The 14,399-nt window shown below is 31.6% G+C and overlaps 1 protein-coding gene across 3 annotated transcripts in view; it reads right to left on the bottom strand.

The window, feature by feature from the left end:
• Positions 1 to 3,933: 3,933 nt before the first annotated feature.
• The window catches only part of LOC114119257 (SLIT-ROBO Rho GTPase-activating protein 1-like), a 45,072-nt gene continuing 34,606 nt past the window's right edge, over positions 3,934 to 14,399 (bottom strand). For all 3 annotated transcript variants that reach the window (XM_027980762.2, XM_027980763.2, XM_027980764.2), the window contains exon 13: positions 3,934 to 8,716. In XM_027980762.2, coding sequence (XP_027836563.2) covers positions 7,952 to 8,716 — 765 coding nt within the window. In that variant the 3' untranslated portion in view covers positions 3,934 to 7,951. The remainder of the gene's footprint in view (positions 8,717 to 14,399) is intronic.

The raw sequence follows: 14,399 nt of genomic DNA, 5'->3' as shown, positions 1-14,399 counted from the left end.
GATATTATATTAATGAACAATTTGAAAATATTTTATTTTAAAGGGATTTCGGCGGTTTTCACGAAAAATGATAATTTAACACAATAAATATTCAAAAACATGACAACAGGCATAACAATAACTATAAACCGCATACAAAGTTCCTCTCTATTTATGGTAAATATTATTACGTCATTTTGTTATAGATATGACGCGAATGCCGATAATATTGTTTTGATTTACGCACACATTTGGTTTTAAAAATATAGTATTATGCACGTACGACTCAAGCACCACTACTTAAACATTTTAAGGATTTGTCGTCCGAGAGTGTCACCAGTGGAAGGCAATTATACTACAAACTAAGTGACGAATTTTCATATGGTCTTGGTAAAAAGTGTTATAACGAAACCTATACTCAGTATACGTATTATTGCGCAGTCCATTAGAGATATATAGATTGAATAAAATCGTCCGCGTAAATAAAATACCTAATTTATGGTGTTAAAAAATAAATTGCCTCGCACTTTTTTTTATGAGTGACCGAAAAATTCGATACTCTAGTTATTACATTCATCTGGCTATTATCAAATAAATTACCATATTATCGTATGATAATATCCTACAATACATGAGTATTTTATTATTTTTTATGCCAGCATTCTACTTCGTTTTCACCTGTGTACACATTTTTATTGACGCGTAATATTCGTCATAATTATTGCGGACGAACGGCCTTCACTAAGATTTACATATTTCGCCAATCGTGAAAATACGTCATAACTATATAATTATAACGCTAGGATTTTCTCAACGAGAGTTGTCGGTTTAAAAATGAGTTTGAAAAAAAAATTAATCGCATTCGATCATATTTAAAACCCGTTCGATTTAATACACATAAGAATATAATCGGATTATTATAAATTCGTCGAATATAACGTTATTATCGTCGGTCGTGTAAAATTATAAAACAAATAGCTGTCAGATGTATGCATTTCTCGATATAATTAATGTTAATAATTGATCGAGATTCGTTTGCGTCAGTCGTATCGCGTAAAAGTGATTTGCGAAGTAGAAAAAAATACTTACTTTTCAACAAACGAGTTACCTACGTGGAAATCGAATTTATTCCTTACTGATTTGTCGTTTCAAACCACAATTTATTATGACGCGTCATTATTTTTTGTTTTTTTCGCAACTCTATCTACATTCTATATACTATATAATATTACTCGTGCACTCGATATTTTTCAGACTGTATAAATTATGACAATTCTTCGACGTAGGTACGGAGGTACCACATGTTTGCAGGCACGCATTAAAAAATATACACTGTATAGTTTTAGGTGTCCCGTCGACGTTACATAAATCACTTGAAGCTAAATAAATATTTCACACGAATGATTAGCTGGTATACACCACCAAACCCATATAAGCTTGAAAACGTCTTATCGAAATAATAACATAGTGTTTGCGTGTGTGGTGCGCAATGGCGAGATGGTGTGATTTGTTTTGCCGTGTTTATAACGAATATTATATCGATCGATCGACGCGTATAACGGTAAAACTTGATTGTCTACATAAATATTGAGAATTCGTCGCGCGAATAAAAGAAACAAAAATAAAACGATAAGAATATAGCAGATAAAAAGTCGAACGAATAATTTAAAACAGGTCATGATTAAAAAAAAAAGTTTAAAAAATTATATAAATAACTCGAAGAGATGAAAATTAAATTATATTTTACATAATAGAAAATCGAAAATCCATGAAGTATAATAAGCAAAGAAATATTGACTTACTGCTTACCAGTAGTTACTCTGTTATATTTCTTATTTTATTTTCACAGTACACAAACACTAAACTTACAAATAACAAATACAAACACAAAGTGTGTTTTTATTCCGACCGGATAGTTTGAATATAATATTATTATTATATTATCTTACTTTTACCACTAAAATTGAATATTGTATACGTTTCTGTTTTCATACCTACTTTGTCTATAACATATGCAATATGCATGTTTAACTAAACCAAATTATTAAGCTAATATAATTAACCATACCATTACATAATTGCGTGCTGTCTGTTAAATTGTTGCAGTTAGTATTTCCAATGAAACTCTATTGGGAATTTAACTAGATAAAATATTAATCACCCTACATATATAGAGGTATTATAGATAGTTTACGATGATTATCACATTTTAAGGTTATAACCACTTTGCGTACACTTAACTAAAAGACAAGAAATTTTTATTTTCCCATAAATTTATGATCAATAGTTATGTCTTTTAAATACTAATTATTACATTTTAGAGGAGTAATAATAAATTATTTACCTACTATAAATACATAGGATTGGCCATTGGATTATTATTAAGCAAATTTATTTGAGGGTGCATAAGTTCAACTTTTTCGAATCGTCTTTCGAATTCAACAGTTAAGATCAATTCAACACTCTTATTTGCATCATCAATTTATTTTTCATACTTGGAAAAATTATTTGTCATAATATAATGTCTTTTTAAATTATATTAATTTGACTCAGCAATAATGCTTAAACAAACTAAAAATTGGGATTTTTAATTTTTTTTTGTTAATAATAAATAAATAGTCAGTTTCCTACGAAATGCTAAAAGTTCTATTTTCATAATCAATTTTACGTTTTTTTAGGGACATTTTTAAGCACTACAAAACACGAAAATAATTAATTCAACGACAGTACGACACGAATGATGCGAAGAAACCGATATAATTAAATATAAATAAGTAAGTACAAATAGCTATGGTTAAAAGCAATAAAAGCTATACGTATATACATAAGACAAGTAGACATTTAAATAACAATTATGATTGTATGGATAAGATATTATACGAACAACGTAATTTATAAATAAACTAATACACTATTGACTGTACAGTATCTTATATACTATAGAAGTATAGACGATAAACTTTAAAATTGTATGATGTAATTTGAAAATGTAGCACGGGCCAGATAAAAAATAGGCTCGCGGGGGCCCACCCTATTTCTGTTATGTAAGAATGTGGTGGTGGTGTCACACATTCATTCGCAGTTGTTTATAAAAAATAATTATTATTATTACTATTATTATTTGTAAATCCGACGAGAAACGACGCAGCTGGTTGCTCGAGCGACCATAATATCACCGCGACCAGTTGTTTTCCAGCGCTTATAATCTGTCCGTCAAACTCCCGTTCACCGAAGTTATATACTAATATTTATATAACATAATACGAAATATATAATTAATTATTGGCGTAGTCGTGTTTTATTGCCGCTGTATACTTACTCGCATCCCGCCGGTCGACCCCACGTCGGAACGTCTTCCGGGTTTCGGTCTTAAGGTGTCAAAGTTTCGTGGGTTTTTGTCCGCCACCGCTGCCGCCGTAGCCGTTCTTAGTGTAGTCGTGCCCACTGCGCGCACACGATTCATCATCTTCAAAACTCTCTATATATATATTATTATACCGTACGCGCATGTACCACTCACACCCCTCAGCCAAGACGGTTCGACTTTCTCGAGCTATACAATTTAATAAATCAAAACAATATTGTACATTATCATAGCCCCCTCTATAATATCGTCCTGCTTGCCGTTCTGCGGTGATCCTGCACGCCAAGCGCACGAAGAAGGATTTTTTTTTTTTTTCATTGTCCGATTTGAAACCAATGCCGACCGCCAAATTGACGTAATCGAACTCGCAATCGTTATTTTTAAAAATATTTTTCATACCAAGACGTATGATACCGACGGCTACGTCAATCGTGATATTTTTTATACATATATTGAGGTGAAGTGCAATACTATACCGAACATACAATTTAAAAATCCCACAACGCAGTAATGACTCGACATTAAACGAGTGCTTACTGTACAGTTTCACCAATGCCACAGCAACTAAAATAAATAAATACAACAGCACGTGATGATAATAGTATAATATTGTATAATAATGAGTTTTATTTTGAAATCATAATATTTTCTTTAAGTTTGTTATCATAATATCGTACAGTTAAATATTATTACATACATGAAATATTATGAATTAGTAGAGTAATATGTATTATTTGTGTGCCACCCTGCGGTATTATAGTTTACATATTATAACGTAGTCCACGATACTACACACTAAAATATCGTTGTCATCGTACACACGCGAGCACGCCTAGACCCCTACTTTTGGAATAACGACGTGCATTTATAATAATAATAATAATAATAAAAATAAAAATACGTTTTTTACTTTTTGTATTCGCTTAGTGTGAAAAGAGTTAAAAGCGCCCTCGAATTCAGTGACTACGCTCAACGTTATTATTATTAAAAGACGACCGGCGGAAGGACGTGCATCGCACGTGCCGGCGTCGTTGACTGTAGTAGTACGACGACGGTATAAAATAATAATAATAATAATAATAATAATAGTAGGAATTTTTGTGCGCAACGGCGTTGTACGTTATTTATTTACACGAAGGGTATTGTATGTGTGAAAGTTGAATAATAACGTAAAAATGACGTAATGGATTTTGACTAAAAAAAAAAATAAAAAGAACGCATACAGAATATGTAGAATAGCATAATATAATAGAAGGGCCCGGTAAGAATACGTAAAATGCGTGGACAGACATTTTTAATCAGAGAAAAAAAGACAGGAAATACATGACCTTCAATGGAGCTACCGTTTTTGGTCATATACACCAATAAATCCTGTGTTACGTCAAATCGGAAAAGTTTTCAACGCGATTAATTATCATCCTTCGCATGAACATAAATATTTTCTTGTTTTTCTTTCGTAAAATAATACAATTTGCCGACGAGTTTTCTACTCTAACTAGGTCCGTGGGGAAAGAAAGCGTACCGTTTGATCGCTAAAATGTTTATCGAAAATCAAGCAAGAAAAAATATTATTGAAAAATTGATGAAATATTGTTCATTTTTAAATGTACTTATAAAATACATAATAACTATAAAAATATATTTTTTTTTTCAAAACTATTTTAGTACAGCAATAATGATTTTATTAGTTAATCAAATATTTATTGATAAAACAAAATATTAAAATTTGAAAAAAAAAAATAACTACACTTATGGCTATAATTTCGATGAAAATCTACTATCCTCAATAGAGGATGAATTGCGCGTAATATCGATAAATATTAGGGTCAGTGTGAATAATAATTGGAAACATCCTAAACGCAAGACTGACGCATTCAGCTAGTTAACTGCATGTTCGGAAGTACGCAATCCATATAAACGCTGCTCGTTAATACGACAATTCGACTTAACTGCATTTTCGGGTTATATACGACAAATCGTTACATAATTAATACTTATTTCCCGATGACAAAGATAATACGTAATAATATATACACAAACACGCTGGGGGCACAAATGCACACGCTTATTAATATATTATAATGTTATTTATTAAATACATTAAACATGTACGGAGATAGAGAGAGAGAGAGACAGATAATAGACAGATGTATAATGACAGTTATTGTATAGAGAATGAGATGGAGTACTAGGATATATCGTACATATTTTATATAAACAAAAACAAGACATTTCGCGTACACGAGACATACATCGGGAGCGCGTACAAAAATAAGGGAACGTTTGGCAACCAAATTGGCATTGAACTATCTATGTTATACATATTATTATTAAAATATAGGAACGAAAATAGTTATAATATTTCGACAAAACGTCACGCGGGTATATCTATTTAATATAATATAATGTATGTTTGTGGGGAATCTGTTTAAGCAATATCAAACGTTTTTTTTTTTTTTTAGCGTAAAAAATAAATATTTTTTCTTTATTTTAGAATTTTATACGCGGATCGTAACACAATATATCAATAATAAATGTTTAAAAAAATACTTATATGGGTAGAACAATATTACGTTAATCGCAAATTTTGGCGGAGGACGAGTATGTTATGGTATCACCCTGTCGACATAAAATAATGAATTCATGTATAAAATAACGGTTTTAAAACAATATCAAAATGGAAAATACATTTTAGTTGGCCAATATGTTGGCGATTACTAGTCGTTACATACACGTTAACATAATTTACTCGTCCAAAGTATGGCAACATAAAATATAATTATAATAATAAAAATAATATTACAACAATGTCAAAAAATAATAATAAATAAATAATAATAATAATACGATTTTGATGCAAGTACGCAAAATCTTTTCGGGAAGTACGCTTAGATAACATATTATTTTATATTACATCAAATATATATATAGGTATATAATATACTTCAAATAAATACGAATTGTAAAATTTCGAAAAGGAAATAAATTCTGGCTCGGAACCAGGTTTGAAAATTGAAGGAGGGCCAATCAGAAGGGAATGTGTATAATATTATATAGCTACTAATTAATATATAGGTAATATGTTAATAATGGATAAGAAAACGAAATAATCTCATAATGGTAAATTACTTCTTATACGATTTTTTGATTAAGGGAAGTTATTTTTCTAATTCTTATAAAATATGGCCCTCCCTTAGTATCTGCGCCTAAAACAATAATCACATTATTATTTCAGTGTAATGTTGTTGGTGTCCTGGTGAGAGTTTACCTTACAATGAGTAAATAATATTATATCATATTACAGATCAGTTAAAAACGGAACGGAACATTAAATTTGACACAGGAACCAATTTGGAAATTACTTAAATATAATGTTTGTCTTACATTTTTCCCCCTTGAATTCCACGTACAAAACAAAATCTACAAATCCTATATATTATCATGATCTCTTCATAAAATACTATACAATCAGTCTCGTTCCACTTGCAAAAAGGGTAAAAGCACGAAAATATTTTCAGTCTCGACGCAATTCAATGAGCTCGACAATTCATTACGTTTTTATTGTCCACGTGGGAGCGGCGCGGTGCGATCCTCTCGGAATTCAGACGTCCGTGGCAGGTCTCGACGATAGCATTTCAGATTGAGTGCTATTCAACATGACCTCGATAGAAAAATGTCCGGACAAACTAAACGGGCGCTAGTAAATTACTTTTACATACACATATATTTAGTATTCAAACGCGATTTGAGCGTAAATCGAAAAAAATATTAGGCCTTCGCGTTGTCGCATAAAAACTCCGTCCGCAGAATCTATATAGTAGTAACTTCGAATAATAATTATTGGTGTATACTTCGTTATAATATAATTTGAGATCAGGTTCGATTTAATAAATATGATTATTTGTATGCTTTCGTAAACACTCTGGGACGTAGGAAACACACACGCACACGAACGGCATAGTTGAATTCACACATAGACTTGTAATGATTATCTATAATAATATCATAGTATGTGTATTATATATATATATTTTTCATATTTATCAATAAAAAATAATGTTCAAATGAATATATAATAATTTAAATATTTATATATAATATTATATTTTAAAAAGAATGGTTTGAAAAAGGAATGGCTCCGTTTATAGAAGATAATAATATTATATCATTATGCGTATAGGTATATAATGACGTCATATTGCAGGATATATAAAAAACGATCAATCGTCAATAGTGGCGATTTATAGGGAAGATACTTAAAAGACAATCGCTATATCCATATAATATGTTTGACTAACGGATTCGATTGGATAACATATAACATATACTATAATACTATATAGCATAGGGTGTGCTTGACGAGTGTCAATTGCGTAACATCTAAAGAGGATCCCAGGGAACAGTCACTATAGAGAGCAGGATACTTTTACTTAATTAACGGTATGCAAAAAAAAAAATAATAATAAATGATTAAGTATAGATTTTATAATTATTATCTTTGTCCGTTGTCGGTTGTCGTGATCCAGATGAGACGTTAAACGTTTTACGCTCGAAAACCGGAAACCCGGAATTCGCGCCACCAGAAGTAAGTTGTAGGTAGACACGATGCTAAGCGTGTGGTGGCGCCGGTCCATCATTAGCCGACTTTCCGGTCGCGAGGAAGACGGGTTTTTTGAATATCTGTGGTTTGGCCTTGAGCGGTGGCTTGGTCGACTTGGGTGGCAGTTCGGGTTTGTCGCCGTTGGCCAGATGAGGCACCGCGGGCACCGGTTTGCTATACTTCTTCAACGTGCACTGGTTCTGCTTGGCAAACCGCTCGGCGGCTGTGCCCATGTCTGGGCTGTCGGGTTCTTGGGTCGCGACCGCCGCGGCGCTCGCTTCCTGTGGAGCCGACGCGCCACCACCACCCCCACCGGAAGTCCTGGCCGGAAGGTCCATGACCAGGTCCGGAGCGCCGCCGGGCACCTTATTCATGTCGGCGGTGCAGTGGTGTTGTTGGAGCTGGTTTCGGACAGCGGGAAGCGGCTTCCGGTCGATAGACCCCTGCGAGTCAGCCCGCTTCCGCCACAGCTGGATCTTGTGGTCGAACGAGTCGTCGCCCATACTCAGGCTCTTGGCGTGAGTCTTGGCCCGCGAACCGTCGTCGTCACCGCCACCACTGCAGTCCGCCGACTTTGATCGGTTGTGGTGTTCGCGAGCAGCTACCGGTGGCGGCGATGACGTCGAATAGGTCTTGTCGCCGCGTCTCCGCCGGCCATCCGCGAACGACGATGGCTGTCTGCACGCGGCCGCCCTCGTGATTCCGTCGTGAAGCGGCGACTGTTCGTCCACTGCCGAGTCCTTTCCCGAGTCCAAGCTGTCGGTGCTGCCCATCTGTAAAACGTCACACGCACACGCCCGCCCACACCTGTTAGTGTTTAAGTCATCACGACAACGCTACACAATTTATTGTAATATTAATAATAATAACAAGGACCAAGCCCGTTAAGCCAACTGCTACTACTATATACTCTATATTATCCTGCCATCTACTATTAGGCTGTGCGATAATAATAATAATAATGAATAATATAAATTAAATTGAAAAAACAAAACACTAATAAACGCATTCACAAATACCGTTCAACCAGTATCATTCCACCGGACATTAATATGGTTTACATAATAACAACTACCATTCACAGTGGCTATAGCTAGGTCTATGTAAATGTGTTTAGAATTTCAAATGTGGCGCAACAAAGTGTATAGAAAACTATTTTACGTTTATATGTTTATACAATTGATTTAAATAGTTAAGAAACGTATTAATACTTATCATAAATTTACAATTTGTTATTATAGCACAGGGACATATTGTAAGTAAAATATTATAACGTTTAAACAAAACAATAATCAAAACTTATTTTGTTTTGTAATTTTACTGAAAACATTAAATTGAACGTTTGTATGAAAATCGCACGACACACATATTTCTAAACACAAGAAAAATTAGAACGATAATAATTAATTATCCATAAACAATTAAATGGTACAATGGGAATTTGAAATCACATTACAGCTATAACGTAGTGTATGATTTTTTTTAAATGTATTATATTATATTAGCGTGTAGGTGCATACAATTCAGACAAACTTAAGTAAACATCTAAAAAAGCAAAACATGCAAAATTATGTGAAAATTTAACTTAAAATAGTCACGTCTTACTGGTTACGATAAATATAGGATAATAATAAATTGCAAACTGTATCTCGTGCCACGGGTGTACAGTTATGTTTGAAAACTTTCATTTTCCGACGAAATACAGCAGAAACAATTCTCAGCGACAATAAGCGCCTAACAGTAAAGCGTACCATATTATACCACTTGTTTTGTGTAACATAAAATTATGCTCAAATTTCTTTTTTCTTTAATACTATAGTTATTCAAGATCTGATTTTTGGAATTTTTCATTATATTACTTATTTAAAGAGTTTATTTTGGAATGCTTGTGATTGTATCATTTAAAAGGAGGTAGTGATAGTGATATTTAAACTTCCATTTTTCAAATAAAAACCACAAATTTTAGTTGAAATTATTCAGCAGATCATTTTTTTTTTTTTTGAAAATTTAATGTATCTAAATCCATATTGTAAAGAACAGTTTTTCTTTCTTTTTTTTAACTTTATACATGCTAATATTTCTGTTAATTATTAGCCATAGTGCCCGTTTATAGCTATACTTAAAATTGAAATATATGTATTTACATTTAATAATTATTTAGTTCTCACAAGATAATACTCAGACAACAAGTATAAATTAATATAATTTATCAACCACAATATTTAAATATGTAAATTAATCAAACAATACTATCTCTTTAAAAAAAAAAAAAACAAAACAGAAGTTTATATTATCTTAAGACACTCCTTAAATGGTGCTAAAATCTTAAGTATTTAAAAATATAGTCTGTAAGTAAATTTACAAGTTCCATAAAATAGATTTTGAATAACAGAAGTATTAATGAAAAAGGAAGAGAGGTTAACCATCCTGTATATACTATAATATACTCGCACTATTTTACGGTATTCTAGAAAAAACGAAAGGCAATACAAAAAAGTATATCGGTACTCGATAAAACGCCTCCGGCCGAGCTCAACTACGTTACAAAGGGACTCGACAAGTAAATATAATATATAATAGGCACGCAAACAAATCGCATAAGTTTACAGACAATACTGTAGTCGTGCAAGAGCAGATGTTTCGTGCAACGAGTGTGTAAAATATTGATACCATCTTACGAAAGATTATTATTAATATTTTGTCGAACGTATCTACGGTAAGTATAATACATATGGGACGGATGAACGCGCCTATACACACTGTATCATTGTATTACATTATTCGTGGGTAGTGATTAAACGGCGCATTGTTACTCGATCCTGAAGTTAAATCTTTTGGCTTCGTGATGGTGATAGAAACCTTGTAAATCATTTCCGGAATTAAGATCGACTGTGCGGCGGCGCGGTAACAATATAACGGTAATCAATTTACTTCACGCTGTCGTTGAATGGGTGCGGACGGTGGCTTAGTGAAGATTATTCCTGTAGCTCTGTACTCATTTGAATGGTAGCTGTAATAATTTCAATCTTGCGGGCTCACTTGTTTCTAAAAATAAAACAACTTTTTTTGTTTTAAATTTCGATCGCGAGACGCTTCTCTTTTCAAAGGTCACTGTGAAATAACGGAAACTCCATTTAGGAGCATAATAATGTCTCAACATTTCCCAAAACACATTAAGACGTCTCAGGTGAGCGCATTTGGGAGAATAGGATGATAAAAACATAAATACAATTAGAAAACATATTATGTCGAATGTCGATAATCGAGTGGTTCTATAGTGCTATTCCTATTCTGGCTAGAGGTATTCGATACTCTGAAATACGTTTTACACGACAAAATAGAGTCGATCTTAGTAAATTCACAATATAGGATACATATAATATGTGATAATAAGTAACCGGGTTAAGTCTCGTATAATAGTGCTAATTGTGTGTTGCAGTACATTCAATCCTAATCAGAGTTTAAGCGCCCTGGTTGCAGTTGCAAATTGACAGCCTGACACCACTACCACCGTTCGTCGTGACCTTATGTTTATTATTTAGCATGTGATTGGAATGTTTCAGATTCCCGAGAGATATTGCAACAAAAGAAACTTTTGACAACATAATGCATAAATCATCAAGAAGATTGCGAACAGTTTCTAATGTATGCAACTGCAGTGTGTATATTGTAAGGATTGATTCATCACTAAATATTCATCTCTGTTTTTACTTTAGTAATTAGGTTATTCAATAACTAAATTTAAAATAGTAAAATTAAGTATTTGTAAAGAAAACATGTTTTTAAATACTAAGATCATTTTATATTATTTAGAGATAGCATGTCACAAACTTAGTACAAACTTGCTTTATTCAAATGAGAACCATCCTAAATGAAAAGATAATTAAAAAAAAAATACGAGTAATTTTCGAAATATTTAAATAATTAGATAATTAGTATAGGCACTAAAAAAAAAAAATTATAGTATTTAAAATCAATATAAATTAGAATAAACCGAAAATAATTATTTTTAGCAAGAATATCGCGTATGGTAGTCAATAGTAATTTTGATATAATATTTATCCAGCCATAATATTATTAAAACATTAATATTTTATTTATTATTATAAAATACTAAACTAGTTATTAGAATACTATTAAATATTCTATTTTATATAGTTTTTTAAGTCTATTATCAATACTATAATTATTACGAATATCTATAGATTAAAATACATACATTTTAATAACTTTATAGAAAGGACCAATTTTTAGAATTTTGATTTAGAAATCTAAAATATTCAAATCTTCTGTTTAACAATATATATTAAAAAAAGTCGGTTCTCCTTTGAAAAAAAATAACGATCCAAGTTAATTTAATTCTGTAAAAAATCTAAATAATTGAATATATAGTCTACACGCGGAAGATACTCAAAAAAAAAATAAAATAAAAAAGATTTTGAATAAATTCATTCACAAATAAATTTCACAAATTTAAAAATGTGGATGATCATACTTGGTGAATCGCCTTGTATATTTAGTCATATTTTCACTGTATATGTAACTGCGAGTTCCCAAAACAAGTATTGTACATTTAAGAATGACATTTCGGAACTGCAACTAGTGAGACGTCCGTTTTTAACTCTATTCTTCAATTGTGCATTTCTGTTAAATTGTTTATGTTTTATTTCTGCTATACCTATACACTGAGTGTATTCGATTCTTGCAAGAATAATCAAATGTCGTTTCAGACATTTTTTCGACCAGATTATTACGATTTATCCATCGTAAATTCGAGTTTTTCAGCCCATTTTTACTTCTCTGTTTCGAACCAACGTCTATGTTATATAATAGGGTCATTTCATCTTCTTGTTCTTCTTATTATTATTGTTATTTTTTTTTTTTTAACAACCACATACATCATCGTGTTGTTTGTATTTATCGCGGTTACATATCTTTCGTCAAAAGATATTACACGCGAAAGTAAATGCATCAAACACGATTTTTACCAAACGACTGCATCACGTGGATCACGATTAATCCCAAGTACGAGTAAATACGTTATAAATTGAGATTGCGGTTTTATCGTTCTTTTCGATCGGCACTCAGGTGTATGGTCCGAGTAATATTTGCGGTCAACGTTCGATATTATTTCTCTTTACATCGTGCACTCGGATGCACTTTTCTAGTTCATTTACCCGTGCACATACATGACACATGACATTACCGTGTGTCAGAATTTGCACGTTCAAACAAAATGCAACCGTCGAGCGCCGATCAAATCATAAGCACTACCTATAATTATAGTGAACAATAAGGAACTGACATATTTATTATAAAATACAGACATATCGTTTAATAGTAATAAAAAAAATATGTTTACAAATAATATAAATGTATGTATTTATATATACCACCTATGTGTATTCTAAAATATATATTTTTCGTAAAATTTTACACGCGATTTACAAAATGTGTTGCGTAAAACAATTATAATAAAAAAATATTTGTATATATAAACCTAAAAAGTCCACGAAACATTAACATGTTGAAACACGATTTACTCATGTGACTATATACTGAGATAATATTCTACGATTACATTACATTCATATCGTAATCAAATATATAACACTGTTGAAATCATATTAATTGTATAAATATATATATAAAAAATCTATTGGTAAAAATAAATTAAAACTACTAGGTAATAATAATAATAATAAATAATAATAATAATAATAATAATAATAATAATACAGTAATATTTGCGTTGGTAAAATGTATCGTTTAGATGAATAGTACGTATAATAATTGTACACAATAAGTATTTGCTTTTCAGACAACGAACTGCAGTAGACTTATTTATTTTCGGATTCTAAAAGCGGACTAGCAAGAGTGAGCGAGAAGCCTCACAGAAAATGCAAAGCTCGTGAGCAAGCGTTGTAGGATGAAAATAGTTTGAGAACAAGTAATCAAATCGCAAATAAAAGTTTGAAAACTGATTCCATGCTTATTATAAAAAATAAAATCAACGCTAAACAATACAAAAGTAAGTACGTATAGGTGATAAAAAATAATAACAACATTCCCGGTTGGGATTTTGGTAGTAAAACACACACACACACACGCACACGCAAGACAATCGAAATAATTTGTAGATAGGTATGCGTAAACAAAACAAGACATCTACGTATACAATATATTATCGTTGTTTCACACAATATTATAGGTACATAAAGTTAAAATTTATATGTACGGTATGCACACGAAGTCTACGTTAATATTATATTAATATAATTATTAACTACACGAAAAATACACAGGATGCGGAAGACGAGAATTTCGAAAAAACTAGTTTACGATTAAAAAAAAAATAATAATAATAATAATAAAAAATTATAATTAAATTTAAAAGAATAAAACCTTTTCAAACTACGATAACTCTGTAAGTAGAGTAAGAATAATAATAATAAA

This window comes from Aphis gossypii, chromosome 3 (genome assembly GCF_020184175.1).
Source record: "Aphis gossypii isolate Hap1 chromosome 3, ASM2018417v2, whole genome shotgun sequence".
Taxonomy (NCBI): Eukaryota; Metazoa; Arthropoda; class Insecta; order Hemiptera; family Aphididae; genus Aphis; species Aphis gossypii.
The sequence above is the reverse complement of the archived record's forward strand: the minus strand, read 5'-3'. Positions and strand labels throughout refer to the sequence as shown.